The sequence below is a fragment of the Erpetoichthys calabaricus genome, chromosome 12 (assembly GCF_900747795.2).
Source record: "Erpetoichthys calabaricus chromosome 12, fErpCal1.3, whole genome shotgun sequence".
Lineage (NCBI taxonomy): Eukaryota > Metazoa > Chordata > Cladistia > Polypteriformes > Polypteridae > Erpetoichthys > Erpetoichthys calabaricus.
Window position 1 is genome coordinate 40,391,319 of NC_041405.2, and position 24,924 is coordinate 40,416,242.

Here is a 24,924-nt window from a genome sequence, read left to right on the forward strand (position 1 = left end):
AACATTGCAATGGCATACCACTCAATCACACAAATAATAATAACATAACACATTTAATCCAAAGAAAGAAACAAAACAAGATTCAAAGTCCACTCAAAAAAAAAATTAAAACAATTAATACCATAAGAGAGTCACTGACAGACCCAGCATGATTATCCTGAAATTATATTAGTGAATTCTTGTCTTGTTTTTAAAAAAAAAATTGACCATCCTCTAAGAGTGAATTTGATTTTTCTTATCTGAGATAAAGTAGAATGTCACCTGCCTACTGTATTATAGAAGGTGGGTAGGGATTGTTCCAGTTAAGCAAGATAGGTCTGCATGCTAGGGATATTACAATTGATTTATCCCTGTACACTTCAAACTTATCCTGGAGTACATAAATATCATCATTAATGGTTAGGAGTGATTATGTCACTAAGGCTATTTCAGAAGTATTTAGATTTTTTTGTCAAACATTTTAATTCCCAAAATATAATACCTTGAGATGCTGGAGCTAAATGACATAGCTCCCAGATTGGATCTTGCCCTTTGTACATTTAATACATTTTTAAGCAATATTAATATGATCAATTCAATTTTTTTACTTGAATTATGGAATTCTTGGCACATGTAGATCTAGAATACATTCTGTGTATGGCTGAGTTACACTCCTTTTCTGAGATGCTAATTGAAAGGTTACTTTTCCACTGTTCTGTATTGTCATTAAAGGATAATTTCTTTGAAATTTTCTTATATATTGCTAAAGTACTGTCTAAATCTTCTTCCAGACTAACTAGTATTACATCTGGGATAGATATGCGAGTAAGGTATGGAAAGTTCTGTAGGTTTCTGTCAAAAAAAAATCTGATTTGTATACAGAAAAAATGTGTGAAGCTATAAAGTTAACTTTGCAGCATAATGGTTCATAACATGCAAATATGTTGTTCATGTAAAGATGTATGAATGTCTTAATCCCTACTATTTTCCATAAATTAAGCAGTGAGTCTTAAAAGGTTAAAAAAGGTGATTTTATATATATGAGCAACACATAAGAGCTTATCTACTTTTAAATGTGTCCTGCATCGGTTCCATATTTTAAGTAATTGGTGGACAATTAGATTACTAGTATACTATTGATAATTAGTATTATCAGGGCATACAAAAAAGGGTTAGAACAAGATATGTTTTCCATAGCAAGCCATGCAGGTGTAAACTGATGAATTTCTGCCAATTTCCAAGATTTTATTGTATGTATATTTGCGGCCCACTAGTAAAATTGAAAGTCATGTAGTGTGATACCACCTTCTGCTTTAGATCTCAATAGAGTTGGCTTTGGGATGTGTTGACATTTGTAATGTTATGATTGAGTCTAATTTCTTAAAGAATGATTTGGTTTTGTATGCAGGGATAATGTGGAATGGATATAGCAGCTTAGGGAGAATGTTCATTTTGACATTATCAATTCTCCCTCCAAAGGTGAGGTAGAGGGTAGACCATCTGTTAAAATTTTGTTTGATTTTTTTTTTTCAAAGTACTGCCAAAATTAGATTGGAACAGGTCTTTATATTTATCCCCAGATATAAAACTGTTGTAATATTATTAATAAATAAATATCAAATCTGATATGATGTGCTAGACAATTCACTGGGAAAGGCACACTTTTAATCAAAGTTATTTTGAATCCAGAGATCTTATGATATTCACCTAACATGCTTAAGACTTATGGTAGAGCTGATTGTAGGTCTGCTATGTAAAGCACCGTATGTGCATAGTGATATTTTTTGTTCAAATCCTACTCTAATAATCCCCTGTATCTCTGGTTACTTCTGGAAATGAATAGTCAATAGCTCATTAGCTACTGCTTGTCAAGTACCTTATTCTAACTTTAAGTAATCTGTGTTGATGTTATCAATATGGACTGAGGCTTCTGGGCTAGTATAAAGTAATTTAATCCATGAGGATATGTTATAATAAAACCTGAATTTGTACATTGTAGTAAATAGGTAGTCCTTTTCAACTCAATAAAAGGCTTTGCCTGCATCCAAAGATAGTAATACTTTGGAGTTTGTGAGTAAATATATTACACCAGTAACGGCGCACTGCACAATAACATGCAGTGAATACACTTGACTTGGTTATACTCCGTTGACCATATATGTGTACGAAATTTCAGGTGTGTATGTCGAATGATTTGGGAGCTGCAGGTGACTGTAAAGGCACATTACAAACAACCATACAGTGAATACACGTGATTTGACTTTACTCGGTTGACCTTTGACATTGGAGGTCAATCACTCCGAAAGTTGACAGTAGAGGTCACATAATATAATATGTATGCCAAATTTATTTAAATAGATCAATAGGTCAAATGGTTTGGGAGCTACAGTGTTAAATGTAAACACTCATGTGTCTTGGTGACAAACAACCTTGTGATAAACAATGTTTCTAGTAAATACTCTTTCACTTTTCTCAATCGGCTTTCCCTGCGATGGTGAATCTAGGACTTTCACCTTTACATCTTTTGATCGTCGTACTCTTGAAAAGGCAACATACAGTTGTCCATGTCCAAAAACGGGTTCTGGTAAAAAAAAATTCCAACTCTATCGAGTGTTTGTCCCTGGGACTTGTTTATTGTCATAGCAAAAACAAGTTTTATAGGGAATTGTTTTTTTCTCAGCTTAAATGGAAAATCGGTATCATTGCTAATCAAATCTATCCTTGGTATAAGCACAACATCAGCTATACTTGAGCCAGTAATAATCTCCACCTCAATTACATTAGGTTTTAGATCTCTAACAATAAATCGTGTTCCATTGCACAAACCTCGTTTACTATTTAAATTCTGCAGTAACATAATAATAGCTCCGATCTTCAATTTCAGACTATGTGGAGCAAACCCAGACGGAGAAAGGGTATTCAAAAACTCAACAGGAAAGTTATCTCTTTCATCATCATCATCAGTTTGTATTGAGTCATCGCTCAAGTATATTACAATGTTGCCTGACATTTTATTAAGAACATCCTCGTTTAATTGATCAACATCAGAATTTTTAGGGCATAATATAGTCTTTCCAATCATATTCCTAACCATCTGTGTATTAATACTATCTCCAAAGATTTCAGTTACTAACAAACCATGACATAAATACACATTCGGTATTTCTATAATATCTTCATCTAAGTCACAATCATTGGTAAGACTTCCGTTTCCAAGCTTCATTAGCCATTCAGTAAACTGTGGATCAACTGATCTCGTTATTTTTTAGAGTGAGCCTTTTGAAGTCTTTGAAAAACTTACTGTTATGCAGACTTGCTTGTAGGATTGCTTTTTTGTTCCATGTTTAACTATAGTGAGGTACTGGCGAAAATCACCTCCCATCAGCAAAACCTTTCCTCCAAATGGAATTTTATTTTTCATTACGGTTTCCCAGAACATTCTTTCAGTCGCATTTAGAGCAAGTCCTGACATCATTGAGCATTCATCTATAATCAAAAGCTTGGCCTGTCTAAATAAATTTGCAGCTACACTATTCTTGGTTATAGTTGGAGTTGTATTTTCTACAATATTCGGACCAAGTCCATACTGAGAATGGAAAGTTCTCCCTCCAATTAATAAATTAGCTGCAATTCCAGTTGAGGCAGCAGGAAGAACAATTTAATTTCTTCCTCTAATGTAATGGATCAGCATCTTATACAAATAAGTCTTACCACTTCCCCCAGGACCATCCAAATGATAGCATTTTACATTGCTGTCGTCAGACAAGGCTCTGACTATTTCGTCGAATGCTAATCTTTGCTCTTGATTTAAAGTTTGCATCATTTGTTCTGCTGTTGTTTGTTCAATTGCACCATTAAATACAACCCTAGTCAAGGCGGGAAGACTTATAGGAGGATCGGACAAATTAAAATTCGAATTACTCTCTTGGCTATGACTTCGAAAAATAGCATGCAGCTCCTTAAGGGCATACATTTCACATTGCGTACATTCACTATCTCCATTATGTAATGTCATGCAAAAATCTTCAATCATATGAATCTTAAACTTTTCCCACAGCTTCTCTGGTTCAGTTGGTGTGCCAAACAGACAAAAATATATGCGAACAAATCTCTGATCTGTCTTGGCATATTAAACACAGCTGCATCGGTAAGTGTGTTTTCCCACACTGTGTCATCTATGAGAAGCCCACGTTGCTTTGTAGCTTCCTGTAGACTGGAACTTATAGCTTCATTAAACGACTTCAGATAATTGTAACTTGTCGCGCCTTTAATGTGCAATAACAGAAGATGCAAAAAATATCCTTCAGCTTCTCTTATGATTACTGTATACATTCTTCAAATTACTTTATGTGCACATTTGTGCCTTTTCTGCCACTTAGTTTTTTTGGTTCCACGTATAATGTTTTGGAATATCAATGTAGTTAAATTTTCATGCGGAGGGATCTTTTCTATTGAGTTTAGTGTTTTTGGTGTCGGATCGCGTAACAGCAATTTCCAAATTCCCTGCATCATCTGGATTAAAGTAAACAGGTTGCTGATTGGGCAAATGAACTGGAAGTCTTTATATAGTATGAGATTGATCATGCATTTTCATACTGAATAGTCTCCAGCTAGCTTCTGGGGCACTCACATAGCGTGAGTTAACAAAGGTCTGTGTCTCATCGTGCGTTAAGATGTTTGTGGTTGCCTTCTTTACTTCCACACTCTCACAGTCGTGGCCTTTATAAATGTACTTAAACAGATATTTGACACTAACAATCGAACATATTTCTATGTTTATATAACAATTATACTTTAAACTTAAAACTGGGTTATAAGGCACGATTCGTGAGTTATCGATTACTCTGCCATTTATTATAGCCAATGTGCCTGCTCGTCTTCTATATATAGGATATCCGTCAATGTTTCCAAAGTGCGTTCTTGAAATTATTTAGGAAATCACTGTTCAGATTTTCTTTTCCACATGGTTGATGTACCTTGTAGTTTGTGATGACTTTCCACGGTCATGGATTTTTTTCTTTATGAGGTATTTCAACGCATACAATTTTGTCAATGTCTTCTTCTGTATTAGGCTTATGGTCTTTTCCAAGATTGAGTAAAATATGCGCATGTGGAAGTCCTCGTTTCTGAAATTCAATGACATGCACATATGCATCCACTAATCCGAAGGCATGATTCTTAATTAAATCATCAAGCAAACTTTTTAATTTTATGTTAAAAACTTTTGCTGCTAAATCAGGTCGGGTGTTCAACTTTTTGGCCGTGTTGCAAGTTTTCCTTTATTTCTGTTAATTCAGGGTTACATGTCATTGTAATAAACAGATCTGGCTTTCCGTATTTAGTTACAATGCACATAGCATCTTGGTATCCTTATACCATCTGTCTTGGACTACCTTCAAAACTTGAAGGAAGTATATAAGTTGTACCTGGTAATAAGCTTTAATTTTCCCTTCTGGTTGCCAGATAATCTTAAAGTACATTGTATTGGTCAACTTTTAATTTTGGCTGATTCATTCTGATATAATTCAGGTAATTTGCATCGGTCTTTACATAAGCATCCACTATATATTGCTGTGTCAGTTTTCCAGCATTATGAATAGGGTTAAACCTTTCAGCTCTTACAGCAAGTCGATAACAATAATATTCTCTTTGTGTAATGTGTTGTCTCTTGCCTGTATGATTTTGCTTCTTTAACTCTGTTCCCCATCCCTCTTCCCCATTTGCAAATAGTAAAAGGTAGGTCATTGGATCTAAATTTGGGTTGAGGAAATTTATTCTTTTGGTTGCAGCGTGATCATGTTCGGATGGTCTAGTATAGATCAGTAAATCTCTTTCAAATGGGGGTTCTCCATCTTCATTAGCAAATATTATGGCAATTTCATTAGCAGTAGCATTGTTATATCTTCGAGGATCTTTCTTTCGATCCTGTCTAATTTGTCAAGGGTTGTCCTGTTCTTTGGGACTCTCTAATGGCTTCTCTTTCAACCTTATAGAGCATTTTATATGCCTCTGCGTAGGGGTTTTTCGACATAATCTTAACCAATTCAGTCATCACAGTTTCATCACAGTTCAAGCTTTCATACGACGATAACCGTTGTTTTGTTGCTTCCTCTGTGTCCAATATATATAATTGTGCATATTTCCTTGGTTCACCCTCAGCAGGATGCAATGTTCCAGTTCTGTGATAAATTTGTCCATGGATTCTAAAGCAGTATGGACCAATTCCTGGTGGTTTTACAATATTGACACCCATGGATGCAAATGAACTTTTAATGGATCGTATATTTTCCATAAAACTTTTAGAACTTCTTTCTTTTGCTGTCATCAGATTGTACAAATATTTTGGATAGCGTATTTTAGCATGTTCACTAATACTTACATTTTCATATACATTTTGCTCATTCATTTAATGAATTTCAAAATCAATGTGTTCTATCGAAATCTTTCCCGTTTTTGCAACACTTAGAGAACTCCATTCGGGCAGATGCCTCAGCCTGAAAATATAAGGCGTTGCATTTACTACAAACTTTATTCATTGCACCACAGGAATGTCCAAATATCTCATTTTCGTTGCCTATTGCAGATTGAGCAAATTGTTGAATTGAGCGCATTCTGTCAATATTTTCAAGAATTTTCTCTTTGTCGTCGCTGGATGGTGCTGTGCTCTGTCTCATTTTCCTTTGCAATTCTGGCACGTTTGACCACTTATTGCCGACGTTGATTAGCCTCTTCCTCAGTCTCGTTTGCTCTTGCGACTCTCTTTCACTCAGTGTCGGCCCGTCTTCATTGTATGGTCTTGTATTTGCTCTCATTTGCTTGAGCAATTCTCTTTCGCTCTGCGTCAGCCTGTCGTAAATGCTGAGTGCACTCTTCATAGTTTTCATACTCTTTCGTTTGCTGCGAGGTTGATGCACTTGCTGCTTCCTAAGCAGCTCTTCTTTTCTCCACTCTAGCAGCCCTCTTCTTCTCTTCTTTTGGCGGCATCTTATCGTGTTTAAACTGATCAAGTCAGTTTTCTTTAATTGTTCACTTAAGCTGGCACTTAAGTCTTCAATCTGCCTCAAGAATGACTTAAGATATGAAGAGGTAGGGGAAGTGACGGCAATGGTGGTAAGAATGAGAACGGCGCCCGTACACATAAGCCGCACAGTCACCCTGTTGGCCGCTGCAGAGAGTTGATTCTACAATACAATAAAATAAAATAAAAATTGGAGGTTAATCATTACCCCGAAAGTGGATAGTAGACATCTCGTAGTATATGTGTACCAAATTTCAGGTCAATAGGTGAAACAGTTTGTGAACTACAGGTGATTAAAAGTCATGGACAGACAAATGAATAGCGGGTATCAGATTATGTAGAAGGATTAAGCAGCACCAATAATTTGAGGCTGAGTGTGTATCTTTAATATATTAGGTTTGATCTTGTGATAATACTGAGGGTAATGCTTTCTCCGTTCTTCTAGCTAATACTTTTGCTAGTATCTTACCATCATTGCTAAGGAGTGAAACTGGTCTACATGATGCACATAGTACCAAGTCTTTATTTATTTATTTATTTTTGGAAAATCGGTTATCATTGCGTGGAAGAAAGTTTGTGGTAAAAATTATTTTTCTAGTATCTATGAACATTATTTAAATTAATGCAGCTTGATTGGTTGAAAAAGTTTTATAAAATTTAAATGGGTGACCATCTGGGCTTGCACCTGACCCACTTTGGAGTGAGTTTATGGCATTCTGTGATTTTAAAAGTGTCAGAAGTTTATCAATTTCTTCTGCACTAAGAATATCAAGTTGTTGTATTTATATTCTATCAAACATCTAATTTTATGTCTCCCTTTTTTCTTTTAATTTTAAAAGCACTAATAAAACCTAGGATCATAAACATGAGTGGCCTTAAGAAGGAATTCAGTGTTTAGTGAAATTAAAATGCTTCTGAAAGAACATAAAGAAATTCAAAATCCATTGGGATTTTTTGTATTTATTTTGATTTTCAGAAAGTAGTTGATAAGGTCCCACAAGAGAGATTTGGGGATAAAAATAAAAGAAGTGGGAATTCAGGGTATAGTCTGCAGTTGTGTGCAAAACTTGCTAAAACACAGCAAGCAAAGTGTTATGACGTGAACCTTATCTGTGATTTTAAAAGAGGTGTCGCTCTGGGCTTAGTGTTGGGGCTGCTTCAATTTTTAATATACACTTACTGGACACTTTATTAGTTACACCTGTTCAACTGCTCGTTAATGCAAATATCTAATCCGCCAATCACATGGCAGCAACTCAATGCTTTTAGGCATGTTGTCAAGACGACCTGCTGAAGTTCAAATCAAGCATCAGAACATGGCATGGTAGTTGGTGCCATACGAGTTGGTCTGATTATTTAAGAAACTGCTGATCTACTGGGATTTTCATGCACAACCATCTCTAGGGTTTACAGAGAATGGTTCAAAAAAGGTAAATTATACAGTGAGTGACAGTTCTATGAGTGAAAATGCCTTGTTAATGTCACAGGTCAGAGTAGATTGGCCAGACTGGTTTGAGCTGATAGAAAGGCAACTGTATCTCAAATAAACACTTGTTACAATTGAAGTATGCAGAAGAGCATCTCTGACTGCACAACCTGTAGAACCTTGAAGAAAATGGGCTACAACAGCAGGAAAGTACACCGGGTACCATTCCTGTCACCTAAGAACAGGCTACAACTCACATGGGCTCACCAAACTTGGATAGTAGTCTCGAAGATTCTCAATTTCTGCTGTGATATTTGGATGGTAAAGTCTGAATTTTGGGTCAACAACATGAAATTATGGACCCATCTTCCCTTGTATCAATGGTTAAGGCTGGTGATAGTGGTGCAATGGTGTGAGGGGTAATTTCTTGGCACATTTTGTATCCCTTAGTACCAGTTGAGCACTGTTTAAATGACACAGCCTCCCTGAGTATTGTTGCTGACCATGTCCATCCCTTTATGACCACCACAGTATACACATCTTCTTATGGCTACTTCCAGCAGGATAACGCACCATGTCACAAAGCTGAAATCATCTCAAACTGGTTTCTTGAACATGACAATGAGTTTAATTATACAAAAAAGCCTTCACAGTCACAGGATCTTAATCCAACAGAGCACTTTTGGGATGCAGTGGAACTGGAGATTCACATCGTGGATGTGAATCCGACAAGTATGCAGCAACTGTGTGATGGTATCATGTCAATATGGACCAAAATCCCTGAGGAATGTTTCCAGCACCTTGTTGAATCTGTGCCAGGAAGAATTATGACAGTTCTGAAGGCAAAAGGGGTCCAACCCAGTGCAGTGGATCCTTGATGTACGAACTCAATTCGTTCGCGAGGGCTGGTTGTAACTCAAGTTGGTTGTAAGTCAAGACTATTTTTCCCATAAGAAATAATGGAAATACCCATAATGCGTTCCAAACCTCCCACAGCAACACTTACTTAACCTTTTCATAATAAAAAAGGGTTGTATAATGTGCATAATTTACCAAAACACCAATAATTTTTCTAATGTACTAACCAAAAGGTTATAAAAAGTGCCTAGCGTACCAGAAACAACAATTTCATACTGTACTCACCATTTAATTTGACATCTGTGGGCTGCAGGAAGGGAGGAGGAGGAGAATGAAATGGAAGGTGGTTATTGTTTGGAAGGAGCCTCCTTATACAAATCTTTTCTTTGTAAAATTGTTGAGATGGTGGTTTTCGACATGCTGTACATATTAGCGAGATTGGTCACATGAACACCACTCTCATATTTCCGCACAATTTCCTTCTTTGTTTCGATTGTGATTGCTTTCTTTACCTTCATTACCTTCTCTTCCATATCCATAAATTACAGTGAACTCGTCACTATTAACATCCAGGATACAGAAGTAGGCTAAGAGAATGTTAAAGTAGTCAAAAAAAGTTGTTTTTTCTAAAGCACTGGTGAGTCCAGTGTGCAGTTTTGTTCTGTAGACAATACAAAAAAGACATAGCAATGCTAGAGTCCAGAGGTCAATGAGTCTGTTCTGTATTACTAAACAAAGGTTATATATATGCACGGATGCCAGACGCACCGAAGCGCATGCGCACTGCGCCCCAGAGTCAAACCCAGCGGCTTCCCAGAGTCAGTAGGTGGTGCCCAAACAACACAACACAACCTGTAAACTAAATTTCACGTCACAATACAACCACCGCCCAAACGTGAACACCACCACATATACAACCTTCATTTAGTGATGTTTGTATATATGCAATGAAGAAGCACCGAAAGCGCCCCCAAGTCAAACCCAGTAGCTTCCCAGAGTCAGTAGGTGGCGCCTAAACAACACAACACGACCTGTAAACTAAACTTGAGGTAAAGCATGCACACCAGGTTGTATATATGCACAGATGCCAGAGGCCACAAGCAAGCCGTACACACTACCACCGCCGCCCGAATGCGACCACCCACGCCACCGCATATACCACCTTCGTTTAGTAATGTACCCATCCAAGCCCGGGTCCGCCACCAAGGTCACTTAAGCACGCGAATCCGCCGCCGTCAGCAAACGACTTTTAGCTAACAACACAGCCATAGGAAAACAAAAACGAGACCGCATTGATAAAAACAATAAATGAAGGTGCCTACAACGCGTTTCTGAAACACCAGAACCAGATGAGTCATGGCTCCAAAAAGAAACTGCTTTAGTACAAATATGTTTATTTAATTAAATGAAAACTTTCCCAGGACGCATCTGCCCTCCATGATTTTTCTTCCCTCCAAATATCGGAGGGAACAGGAAGTGATTGCTATTCTTGGATTTGCGATTCTTTCGAGAATCGCGGGTTTGCTGGTTCTGGGACTAAGAGGTATGAACTATGAGGAAAAATTAAAGGAGTTTAACCTTTTTAGTTTAAGCAAACAGAAATTAAAAGATAACTGTGATAGCCAGGTGGCCAGCAGCCTTAGTACCTTCTTGAACCCAGGTCATCGATAGTCATGACTGGGGTGGCTAGGGCAGTGAGGTTACAAAAAAAGAAGATTCTCAAACCAACCGCGCTTGTTCTTATATTCAGGTGTGACCTGTCAGCCTTGGTAAGCTCTGTATGCAAACAAGCACCAATCTACACACACCAAGTACCTAATATTTACTTTATTACTTCATTCAACTCTAGATATAAAGGTAAAGTATAAATATATGAAAGAAATGAAATATTTATTAAAGTAAAAAAGTATAATAGAAAATAGCAGAAAACTGGATATAGTCTTAGAAAAGCTTACTGAAAGTTAGCAATATCGGGGTGTATGTTGTCCAGGGTGGTTTTTAAATATAGCAATTAGCATGACACATAAGTTTGCATATTCCAACATACAAACGAAATGGCTTCTCTCGCTCTTTTTTTCTGATGCGCCTCTTATGCCAGTTCCTATATTGTTAATCAGGCCATTATTTATGTTGAAGTTCCATGTGTGGGATCAAGAGCATATGGCATTACACACATTTGAATGGCAAGCTCTCCTTGTGACGAATGACACTGCTCAAAGTCTTTGCCTACAGGTGGGTGATGCAGTATGTGGACCAGAAAATGAGATGGACAATATAAGCATGCAGGATATAAGAGAAAATAAACAACACAATTGGAAGTGATATATATAATTAGAAATCCCTGTTTCTCTGTCTCAATTGGGAATGTGAAGTATATTGATATCTCTAACGTGTTTTAATAAATAATGCCTAAAAAAGTGATTTATGGACATACTAGTACCAATATGTTCCAAAGTTGTTATTGTTAACAAAATCTAAAACGAAGATGAAATGTATTACGTGTAATAAGAAAACATCTTGGTAAACGGAAATAAAATAATTAACAAAACCAAAAGGAAAAACTAAAACTAAACAAATATATTAAGTAGCTGAAAGAAAATAGGAATTTACAAAAAACGTTCTGTTTTCCTCACAGCTGGAATTACACACAAGATAACGTGGGCTCCAGCAGCCCAGAAATCAATTAAATTATAAAAATAAATATTTGTTGTTTGTTATTTAAAGAAATATTCTTGCTGCTAGACTGGCCAATCAAGTCTTCTTTAACCCTTTACCATCATCCCTGGGATAACACATCCTTCGTAAGCCACCGCACATACACCAACATCCAGTAAGCAGTGACTAGGTGTGCAGAGGACAGGTATTGACACTGTATTTGTTGCAACATAGCACACTGAATACATGTAATAAAAAGTGTGAAGGAGAAAGCGATTTACTTTGTGATAATAGTGACTGTTGTTCAAAAATTGACAGTGACAACATGATAGGCTGTAGTTCTAGTGTCAGTGTATCTCATCAAAGTGATGATTTGGTTCAACTATTTAAATTTTGAAGCCACTTCTGAATGTGCGTGGTATCCTATGAGTGGAGTGCTAGGAAACTTTCAAAGCTCCCATTCGCTGTATCTCCATGGCTCAAAACAGATGCATCAGATACAGGTGATCCTTACAGAATTTCAGTCTGTTCATGAGCAGTGATGAGCAAACCCTATGGAGTTCATCTCACCGTCAGTCTGATGAAATATTCGAGAACTTTGCCGAACTCCAGGTGGTGCTTCCACAGTGCTAAGGCTACTGCTATTTTTAATATATATAAATGATTTGGATAGGAACATAAGTAAGATGATAGCAAGCTAGGTGGATTGGCAGATAATTTAGAATCCACTGAATCATTACAGAGGGACTTGGACAGCATACAACCTAGGTCAAATTTGTGGCAGATGAAATTTAATTTAAGTAAATGTAATGTATTACATATAGGAAGTAAAATGTTAGGTTTGAATACACAATGGGTGTACACCTTATGAGAAGGATTTAGGAGTCATAGTGGTCTCTTAAGTTATCGACTTCCAGAAAGTGTTCAGAAGCCATTAAGAAGGCAAACAGAATGTTAGGTTATATAGCATGATGTGTGGAGTACAAGTCCAAGGAAATTAGGCTGAAGCTTTATAAAGCACTGATGAGGTCTCATCTGGAGTACTGTGTGCATTTTTGGTCTCCAGGCTACAAAAAGGACATAGCAGCACTAGAAAAAGTCCAGAGAAGAGCGACTAGGCTGATTCCAGGGCTACAGGGGTTGAATAATGTGGAGAGATTAAAAGAGCTGAGCCTATACAGTTTAAGCAAAAGAAGATTAAGAGGTGACATGATTGAAGTGTTTAAAAATATGAAGGAATTAGTACAGTGGATCGAGACTGTTATTTTAAAATGAGTTCATCAAGAACACGTGGACACAGTTGGAAACCTGTTAAGGGTAAAGTTTTTCTTTACACAAAGAACGTAAGACACTAGGAATAAGCTACCAAATAGTGTGGTAGACAGTAAAACTTTAGGGACTTTCAAAACTCGACTTGATGTTTTTTGGAAGAAATAAGTGGATGGGACTGGTGAGGTTTGTTGAGCTGAAAGTCCTGTTCTCGTCTAGAATGTTCTAATACTACTTACAGCTGAACGTGCAATAATCAGCAGGGATGAAATTTCATGAACCGTCTTATTACAAAGGGGGCATCCTATCACAGTACCATGCTTCAAGGCACTGTGCTCTTGAGGACAACGTGTTTTGTTTCACAAATGTTTGTAAATAGAGACTGCATGGCTAGGTGCTTGATTTTATACACCTGTGGCAACGGGACTGACTGAAACACCCTAATTCAATAATTAAGAGGTGTGTCCCAATACTTTTGCCCATATAGTGCATGTGCCAACATTTTCATGTAGTACAGACAACAAAAGCCCACTGTTTACTTTAACATGTGCCTACATTACTGGGTCTGCTATGCCTGTGAAAACATTGTGAGTGAACCACCTTCCACTACTGTGCTCTTCACTTGCTGCTTGATCCATCCACAATTTGCCATCTTAGGTGTTCTCCTTTCCCCACATCGAACTGATGCTGGCTGTGTACTTCATATTCCAAGACAGTTAAAAAAAAAAAAAATAGATTATAAAATGACATCACACTGTTTTTTACACATCTGAAATAATTGCAGTACTGACACTTTTGCAGATTTATCTTTTTAAAAATTTTTATTTTATTAATTTTATTTAATTTAAATTTAACAATTTATACATTCAAATCAAACTTAACAAAACCAAAATTCAACCCCCATCTAAATGAAAGAAAGAGATGAGAACCAGACAACAAAGCAGTTCTTTTAAATGGCAAGAAAGTTAAAGAATCCATTTCCCTGATAGAAGCTTATTCTAAAATGTTATTGATTAGATCCTGCCATATTTTGAACAGATCCTCTGAGTGAGAATTTGATTTTTTTCCAACTTCAAATACTACAGGATATCAGTTACCCACTGACTTAAAAGTGGTGGGTTAGGATTCTTCCAGTTGAGCAAGATAAGTCTATGTGCTAGTAGTGAGGTAAAGGCAGTTACAATTTGTTTGTCTCCACTTAAGCCCATCTCGGAATATAACAAACACAGCTTTTAATGGGTTAGGAGTGATTGTGACTCCAAGGCTATCCAATATGCTTTCAAAGATTTTTGTGCAAAACGATGTTAATTTGGTGCACACCCAAAACATTTGGCCTAGTGACGCTGGAGCTAGATTGCAATGTTCACAGATTGAATCTTGTCCTGGAAACATTTTGGATAATATTGATTGAGATAAATGTGCTCAATAGAAGATTTTAAGTGGAGTAATTGAGTGCTTTGTGCATATGGAGCTTGAATGTATTCTGTGCATGGCTGCCTTCTACTCCTTTTCTGAAATGTTAAGTGAAAGATCCTATCCCATTGTTTCCTGGGATCTTTGAAAGGAAGGGACTTTAAAGTGTTTTTAACGAATTATGGAGATTCTATCTGAGTCTTCAAGACTAATCAGTATTTCTTCAGGAACAGAAATAGGTGGAAGGTGAGGCAAAATTGGGTAGGTTCTGTTTAGCAAAGTTTCTAATTTAAAAGTAGTGGAAAAAATTGTGTTGATGAGAAGTTAAATTTGAAGCTTAATTTCTTGTAGGATGCAAAAACATTATAGATGCACAAGTCCTTCAATAATCCCAGGCATTTTCCAAAAATTAAATACTGTATGCTTGAGAGGGTGGAATAGAGTGGTTGTCATTTAGAGTTGCAACAGATAAGAGTTTCCCTGTCTTAAAGTACTTCCTACATTGGTTCCATATTCTCAATGAATGAAGGGTTATTAGTGCTTTGACAATAATTTTTATTTGCTGAAGCACAGAGATGGGAATATGTTTTGTCTTGTTAGAGTTCTGTATTACTCTACTTTCCCCTTTTGTGCTGTTAATGTATAGCCTTTGTCAGAATGCCTCAAATCCCATAGACTTACCACTGTTTATAAGGTATTGTACTTTATAACTTCTCCCCACCTTCCCTTCTACATCAATAACCTCAAACAATTACAGAGAGTAAATGACAAGCAATAGTTAAGTTACAACTTTAAATAAGGTATTATTGATAATATTTGTAAAAAAATATAAATAAGCAAAGTACATCTGAATATTAACAACCATACAACCTGATAAATAGTGATGTGTAGTTTCAGGTGGCACACAGACTTGCAGTTACTTTAAATGTCTCTAGTTTTGTCATTATTTTATGGTTTTCTTCAGGACAGACTGCATGCCTGTCTGAATATGGCTGCCAAGTTGTGGTCTTCTTTTCAGTTCATGGTGTGTGAGATGCTCCTTCATCATGATGATGAGAGAGATAGAGAGGAGTAAAGCAACCGAATTTATCCATTCTTTGTCCAAATCCTTACACCAATAGGGTGTTGTGCTACAGAATGGCCTCTGATTCAAACCAATCCCAAACAGACCAATGGGGGAACACAATACCTTTTATAACTGCCCCCAAAACCATGTGTTGAGCTGATGCTTGCCAGCTAGGTAATTTTGCTTTCCTGTGGGACATTAAACCATTGCTGTTCTTATCAGTGAAATAACACTAATATTACATTGGCTTGTCTAAGTTACAAATAAAGACATACAAAATATTAGCAATTTGTATGCAAAATTTCACATAACAATATAAAGAAGTAAGATTTTAATTCTATTGTAGACCAGGCTTGTATATTGACATCAATTTGTGTTGATGTGCAGGTCTTTATTGCCTGTATATTTGCCACCCAATAATAAAAATGAAAGTTTGATAGTACCATGTCCCCTTCTGCTTTAGGTTGCACCCTTTGGATGCGTGGATGTTTCGAATTCCAAATAAATTATGTTAAGATTGAATATAATTTCTTAAAAAATGATTTGTTAATGTATATGGGGTTGGTTTGAAATAGAAAAAGAGGTTTGGGAAGGATGTTCATCTTAACAGTGTTGATTATTCCTGCTAATGTGAGATGAAGGGTGGATCATCTATTCACATCTTGTTTAATTTTGTCCGTGCAGACAGCAAAACTTCATTAAACTGAGCTGCCAAGATAAATGGGGAGGTGTCCAGTTTAGTATTGTGTGCTAGAAAGCTCACTGGAAAAAGTACAGTTTTATTCAAATTAGTTTTGAGTCCAGATATCTTTTGAAAATCTCATAGTGCTTTGAGGACAACTTTTTTTGGGTCGGATATATACAGTACCTTATCATCTGCATATAGTGATACAGTGTCTTCTTTTCAAGTCCTTCTGAAAATCCTGTTTATCTCTGATGCATTTCAAAAGTAAACAGCCAATGGCTCAATGGCAATTGCAAAAAGCAATGGTGATAGGGGACATCCTTGCTGAGTACCACCTGTCCAAAGTATTATTGTTAATGTGAACCCAAATTTGTGCAATGTGGCGAATTGGTAGTCCCATTCAACCATGTCAAATGCTTTTTCTGCATCCAAATATAGTAAGATCTTTGGGGTGTTAGATGTAATGGGTGAATAATGTATATTATATTAAATAAACATTGAAGATTAGAAGCTAAGTGCCTGCCTTTAATAAATCCAGTTTGGTCTTGTGATATTACAGAAGGAAGCACTTTCTCAGTCCTTCTGGGTAGAACTTTGGAGCGTATCTTAACGTCATTATTCAATAGTGAGATTGGTCTGTATGATGCACATTGTAGTGAATCCTTATTTTCCTTAGGAAAGACGGAAATGAATGCTTGGCGAAATGTTTGAGGTAGAATTTTATTGTGTTTAGTTTAAAAAAATGTTGCTAATAATAGTGGAACTAATTTATTTGAATTTTTTTTTTTGCAAAATTCCATTGGGTAGCCATCAGGGCCTGCTGCTTTCCTACTAGGAAGTGAGTTTATAGCATCTAATAATTCTGAGAGTGTCAGAGGTTTACCCAGTTCCACAGTACTAAGCATATCTAGCTATGGCATCTGAAATGAGTCAAAGAACTCATTAGATTGTGTTTTATCTTCTTTAGGGTGAGTAGAATATAAGGACGTATGGTACTCTCTAAATGTGTGGGTTATATTTTGATGGTCTATGATTTTATCTCTGTCTGTGTTCGTAGTTGCTGTTATTCCATTGGAGACTTCCTGCTTGTGGATTTGTTGAGCCAAAATGTTATTGGCCTTCTCTTCATGTTCATAATAATGATGTCGCGATTTAAAGATGATCTGTTCTGTTTTTTTTATTAGTCAAGAGGTCTCTTCGTATTCCAGATCTATTCTGGTAATTTCACTGATTAACTCAGACATCTTCTTGGTTTCCAATTTATATTTGTGAGAAATATATTAAATAATCGGTCCTCTTAAAAATGCCTTCAGAGTTTCCCAGAGTATTCCTGCAGAGAACTCTGGGGTTGTCTCCAGAAAATAATCAATTTGCTTGGATATAAATTCAGTACTGTGCTCAGAAGTTAATGACAGGGGGATTGAGATGCCAGCTACGATAGGAGTGTGTAGGACAAAGTAAGTTAAACTCCATGATCAGAGGGGTGTGGTCGGAAAAAACTATATTGTTGTCCTTACACGATTTGATAATGGGCGAAAAATGATTGTCTATGAAGAAATAATCAATTCTTGAGTAACACTGATGAACTTGTAAGAAGAAGGAGTATGCCCTAAGGTTAGGATTTAAAAACCTCCATGGGTCTGATTAGTTCAGATCTATTACAGACCGTGTAAAACACTACAAATGGGATTAATTTTTAATTTTGTTCATCGCACATAGTGAAGCAATGTGAGCGATTATAAGTATGACATCTTTTGGATGGTTATTTTGGATGGTTAAGACAGACCATGGACAGAGTCAGCCTTTACCTCTCTGAGCCTGTATTTAGACATGGACAACTTTATGTTGCCATTTCAAGAGTTCGGCATTCATGTAATGTTAACGTTAAGATTATAATAACCACTCCAATATATCTCATGCATAGATCTGCACATCTATACCTACATAACATAACAATTACACTGCTATTGTCATTTACATATCTTACATAGACCTACACATATCGTGGCACTGAACATAATACATATGTGACAATTACCAAGACAGACAATGACAATTACCAAGACAGACAATAATCTCTATCGGATGTATTTCGTGTTACCCAAGACCAGGGGTTGGCAAGCGAAGCGAGCAGGGGGCGGAGCCCCCTAGTGATGAAGACTAAAATATCTCCCAGGAGAGTCTTTCTACTCCATGATGGACAATTTTGTGGCGAGCCTTAGATAAGTTGGACAACAAAGGATACATCTGAAAGCATCATCAGAGAGGAAACTAAATTGTACGTTTAAATACATCTGCTTAATCCTTCAGCTGTGATGTCGTAGTGACTGTACTGCAGAGTCATGAGACTGCCATGTAGTGTCACTGGCCATTTTCAGCTTAATCTGGGGAATGTTCTGAATATTTTGAATTTACATTAAACCAGCCATCCTAACTGAAGAATTTTGGAAGAAATAGAACAGCTGTCTTAAGATGTTGTTCAGTTTTGTTAAATAAGGTACAGCAGCTGCTGCTTGGGCACTTGCAAGGGCCAATTGGTGGTTTACACAGTGGCAGTTGACCAAGAGTCCAGATGTTTTATCTTTAAGCAGTTTTGTCACACCTTCTGTTTCCCAATCATAACAGCCGCTCCATTTGACCATAGTCCAACCAGATTAGCAGTTTTCAAGCCTGGAGTGTCCATAGTCTCACTCAGTGTGTTGGTTATAGTCTCCGCTTTGCCATCAATCATATTGCGTGTTGATACAAAACTAATTCTGACCTCTTTAGTGACCTGGCAAACATATTTAATGTAAATAATTAATTGTTTTACAACTGAGATGTCTATGGTTTCATCACACAGAATATTTTTCAGTATGGTATACTTTATTTCTGATGCTAAGACATCCAGCAGCTCTTGCATTATTCTTTTAGAGGCGTAATGTGCATTTTTACCAACATTGAAATGTTGTAAAAATCGAACAACCCATTTCTTTACAGTGTTCCAACAGCTTTTCAAACAACGTTGTATGTGGCAACTCATTTTTTGCCAACCAATGCATGGACCTTAAAGCTCCCACAAAGGCATCTCACTGAAATTTATTTAACACAGATACAGATCTTTCAATTTGACCGATTCCAGTTTGCTCTAGTACACGCCTTCCTGAAAGGTCAGCAGAAGACTCAATTATAAATGGTAATGCTGTCAGAAGGTGGCTAACCCACACTGACCCATTTTGTAGGTCACTAACACTTGATTTTATTATTTTTGTCTTGCAGAAAATTACCTAATGACTGTTTTCTTCTCTCTTTCAGTGAAACCTACACCACCAAATATTTTATCTGTAACAGTTGTAAAAGACAGTGTACAGCTTAAATGGGAGGAGCCACCTGGATTCAACAAAGAATGTTTGTTATATCAAATAAACTATAAAAGTATCAGAGCAAGCAATTGGATGCCTGTAAGTTGTGTTTTGTTTATTAATTATCTGCTTTATTTATTCTTTGTGTAAATTATCTCTGGAGTTATATGCCCCTTCCTCTGTCAGGGTAACTTTGCAGAAATATAGGCAGCATAAAAGCACAATGCAAGTTTTGTTCTAAAGCAGGGGTCCCCAACTCTTGTCCTGGATAGCCCCAGTGGCTACAGGTTTTCATTCTAACCTTTTTCTGTATTAGTGCACTGTTTTTGCTGTGAATTAACTTCTTTTTAATTAATTTTAATTGATTTGTTTTTTAAGATTTGTTACTCTGAATTTCTTCTTCGTTCCTCTGAATTGCTTCATTTCTTTCCTTAAATGGCATCCAAACGGAAATGAAATGTGAAGTGAGTGAGCCAACAGAAGATCAAATAAGTGAGAGCCTCAAACTCTCCAATTTCACCCCAACCAGTTGCTAAATTAAGCACTGATTCTTGTTGTTATTTAAACCCGTTCTTTAATTCCATGGCTTGTTGCTGCTCTCATTGTGCAATGGCATACATTTACGAAATTGTTGATTTTTCTATTTTCTAAAAGCACTTTTAAAATGTTTTGGGGACCAGAGCAGATCAATATTCCTGAGACCTTCATCTTTCTTTATTTTCAGATATTGTATGATCGACACAGTTTGCTGGTTATGTTTTGGTTAATTTTGTATCTCATTATTGTTTGACTGCTAATTAAGGAAAAAGAAACAATTCAGGGGTTTGAGTCTTCAAGAGCAAGTAAAATAAAATGAATTCAAAAGAAGTTAATTAGGAGCAGAAAGAAGTCACTAATTAAGAAAAGGTTTAGAATGAAAACCTGCAGCCACTGGGGCCCTCTAGAACCGGAGTTGGGGATACCTGCTCTAAAGGTTTCTAATTTTTATATATAATCTTCATTTGGATCTTGATCTTTGTTTGTCCGTGAATTCACTGCCTTGTGTGGTGTTCCTGCTGTGTTCAGTAGAGGGCAGTAGTGATGGAGGAGGAGAGGAAGTGAGGGGGAGGATCGTTGGATGAGGTTGGAGTGTGGTGATTAAAGAGGATTGAACTAAAGGAGACTACATGCTGTTTGTACTGGCTGAATACACAACACCTTGGTTGTTACTTTTGTTTACAAACACTGTCGATAGCACTCTTTGTGTTTATATCTGGCGTCGGCACCTGCGTCGTTGTCGAGACTGTGGTTTTTTGTGTTTCTATCGACCGTCGTTAGCAGCACTTCGTCCAAATCGAATGTTCGCCCACTTCTTGGAGTCGGCAGTCAGAGTATATAAGTCAGGCACACTTCTGTGATTTTCCATCAGTCGGCGTTTGGAGTTCAAGAAAGAAGCATTGGTTCTTCCTTACTCTTTGGATTGCCACAAAGCAACCTGCGAGATTGGAGAACGGTTGAGAAGAGATCGTGACAGGAAACGACAGCGTCATGAAAACGAGACGGACTGTGAACGGAGAGAAGCAGAAATGCTCCTCCACCACCACATAATTACTATTCGGACAGTGATTCCGAGTAGGCCGTTCCTATCGAATCAATGTCCAAGGGTTTTGTTTTCTAATTTTGTTTCCCTTATAAAAAATCATAATGCTCTGCGACGAAGGGCCCAGTTCACGACTGGCAGCCGCGTTTAAACAGGGAGCCCTTCACAGACAACTTTAACATGCGCAACGTAGTTGGGCGCACATGGCTAGTCAAAAATAATTAGCATGATATTTAAGTAATGTGGGAACCTCCCAAGAAACTATGTTATCTTATTAATTCCAGAACAACACTAATTTCACTAAAAGCAAATTAAGAATGATTTAAGTTAAACTTCATTATGTTTCCAACAAATTTTCCTTTCCCTGTTAATATATTTTACACAAAAAAAAATGATTTTTTTGTTTTCCACAGCATACTATTCAAAATACTATTCAAATTAATCATACATCTATCTGCAGCAAACTCTGTGACTAAACCCAGAAGGAACTACAGCTTTAAATAAGTTACATGACATTATGCCACTCTTCACATTATTTCAACAATAAAATTTCCTTTTTCCAGAGGTATTTTGTCCTGCACATTTGAAATAATAGCATCCCATCCAAAGCTGGTTAATATCTTACCCAAAGCAGTTGTTTTTTTCCACTTTCATGCAAAACTGAGAAATAGGAAAAAAGATGAATGTCCAATGTCTAAAATAGAAACAAAGTCAAAACACTGGATAACAAAGTTTTCAAAAGTTTTGCTTCCTGAAACATTTTGGATGATTATGATGAATTTCAAGCTGAACACAAATTTCAATTCAGATTGACTATCGTGCAGGAATTGCAAGAAACGTAAAATTAGCTTTTATTGAATTTAGCATGTTTATTTGCTTAATGATGCTGATGCATTTCATTAATTCAATTGACTTAAATGTTTTGCTGCTGATTTTCATTTACACTCATCATCTGATTCTGCTTATTTTAGTGTTCAACAGTAGTTGGTCATCAATGATGAATTCTACTTGCCCTAATGCTACTTGTTCTGGTAAAACATTACACCATGTTTGTCACTGACTGCATCAAGGTTAGCAGGGAAAAAGTCTGAATGCAAAAAATAACTCTTTAGCAATATGTTGCACTCCATGGTTTTGTTGTCAAAAAGCTGGACATAGTTTGGCGCAAAGAACATTTTTCAACAATATCCTTGAATGACTTACAAGTGATTTCCTCCAGCCCCAGCAGCAGACCTTAGAAAAGCTTGTCATTGATGATGTTTCCAATTTGTGGACCAAATACAAAGCCTTCCTTAATCTTGGCATCAGTTATTTTTGGGGATATCTGTGTCAAATATCAAAATCTTTCACTTTCCTTTTTTATAATTTTAACAGACTTTCTCATCAGTCCAAGTTTTATAAGAAGAAAACTTAAAATAATCTTTGTTGGATCAACAAGCGGTTTATGTACCCTACTTTTTTGCCCTGGAACCAAATGCATGTGGAGTGGCCAGTTCTTTTCAATGTAATGAGACTTGTTAACACTACAGGCCCATTGAGAAATGAATCAACAGTACTTGGTATATTTGAGCTGCATTCCTGGGAGCATTGCCAATGTTTTTAGATCACCACATGTGTTTCAGTTGTAGATGATATACTTTATATGTATAATTATTGTGTAATTTAGAGGAAATCATAAAAAGCAGTTTGGAAGATTTAAACATGATTATTCTGGCCAGAAGGTCAAAATCTGAACGATACTTCTAAAATTATTTAGGAAGCAAAATCTTTATTGTCCTGTGAAATTATAACTCTACTTCTGGCAAAATTCAAAAGCTGAATATAACATCAAGTTACCATTTAGTCTCTATGCAATCTGCATGGAATTTGCATGGTCTTGACATTTGTCTGCTTAGGTTTCTTTCTGGTGCTCAGGTTTCCTCTCATTCTCCAAAGACACACTCCAAAGTGTGTGTATGTGTGTGTGTGTGTGTTTCATCCTGTGAAGGGCTGGTGCAGTGTCCAGGGATTGCTCCTGCTTTGTGTGCAATGATTGCTGGAATAGGTTCCAGCTGCCTCATGACTTGGCGCTGAATAAGCAGGATTGAAAGATGGATGTATAAATACCACACAGCTTTTGCTACACTTATAAAAACAAGTCCAAGACAAAGGCTTGTGGAGAGTTGGAAATTGTTCTAGCAGCAGGTGTTACTAGGTGCAAAACAACCCTGGACAAGTAAATTCACCAGATTCAATGGTACCGGCAGAACATGCTGTAGATTTGGTGAGTGAAATGTCTTTGTGTTAAAACGGTGAACAAGAATTTGTGTTTATGTGTGTTTCTTTTGTGAGAAAGTATAGCTCCATGCTCTATAATAAAATTATAACTTAATGCACTATAATGATACAGTTTTTGTCTTTTAAACATACATACACAAGAACACAGAATCAACAAGATTAAAAGTACAGTTGTTCAGCAAATAAATACCTTTAAACATTTTGAAAAATATCATAGTGCACTGGCAAATTAGATTTTTTTATTCAGTCAATTTCTAATACATAGATCACATGACACACAAAGATGGGAAGTGATTTTTTTTACTGTATATAAATCCTTTATGAAACTCTGGGAATGTGTGCTGTTGTTGAATATACAGCTGTTTGAAAAATGGTTCAATTTAAAAAGCTGTTAAGATAAATCAGTATTCTTTCCATTTTTTAACATGCAGGTTTATAATAAACATTAAGACATTTCAGATGTATGAAAAAATTCTGTGAGCTGCTTTCAGGACCTGTTCCTATAGAGCTAACAGCCATTAAGATTTTTGAATTATATTCTCTATATTTTTTTAATGTTATACTAGTTTATGCAATTTGCCAATAGTTCTCTATATCAATTTTATTGGTATTACTTAAATTTTATTTTATTTAAAAAAACACACATTAATGAAACACTATCAAATCACAAAAATAGGCCAACTATGGATAAAGTAAACTGAACTGGAGGGTGAGAAACTTTGTGAATTAATATACACTTAAAATCTTGAGTCATTTTAACTGTGTGATTGCACATACAGGTAAAATTCCGTTATAACGAACTCCCAGGGACCTAAAAAATATTTAGTTGTAATGAGATTCTGTATTTGTTACTATAGTGCTTTCTTTAACTTGTATCCAGGCATTTGCAATCATTTCAATAGCTTCTTTCGCGTTACTTTTAATCTCCTCCTGCCTACAAGTTATGCTGATGAGAATTTTTTTCAGCATTTCCTTGCGATTACACTTTCAGGGTGCGAATGATGCCCAAATCCAATGGCTGAAGCGCTGTCGTGCAATTGGGTGGGAGGTATTCAAAGCGAACATTATCTGAATGTGGAAGCATGTTGTGGGCAACACATTTATCAGTCAGGAGCCTAATCATTATTACTTCTTCATATTGTGAGGTTTCTGAACTCTTTTGAGACCCCCCACTCCCCACCCAATGGGAACGACACGCTGAACTGCATCCTGAAGCGCGATTGCAGCGTCTGTGGAAGATTGTTTGTCTGTTGCTGGAGCAGGGCAATTGGAGGCTCACATTGCTGCAGTGAAGCACCACAGAAGCAAATCATAAAAGATCAGGGTCACGCTATAAGTCCCTGTCTTGCACCCCAAAA

The 24,924-nt window shown here is 36.6% G+C and overlaps 1 protein-coding gene across 1 annotated transcript in view; it reads left to right on the forward strand.

Annotated features, from left to right (window-relative positions):
* The window catches only part of LOC114662099 (interleukin-13 receptor subunit alpha-1-like), an 87,735-nt gene that overhangs the window by 27,423 nt on the left and 35,388 nt on the right, over positions 1–24,924 (forward strand). Inside the window, exon 6 of the mRNA XM_028815430.2 lies at positions 19,664–19,809. Coding sequence (XP_028671263.2) covers positions 19,664–19,809 — 146 coding nt within the window. The remainder of the gene's footprint in view (positions 1–19,663; positions 19,810–24,924) is intronic.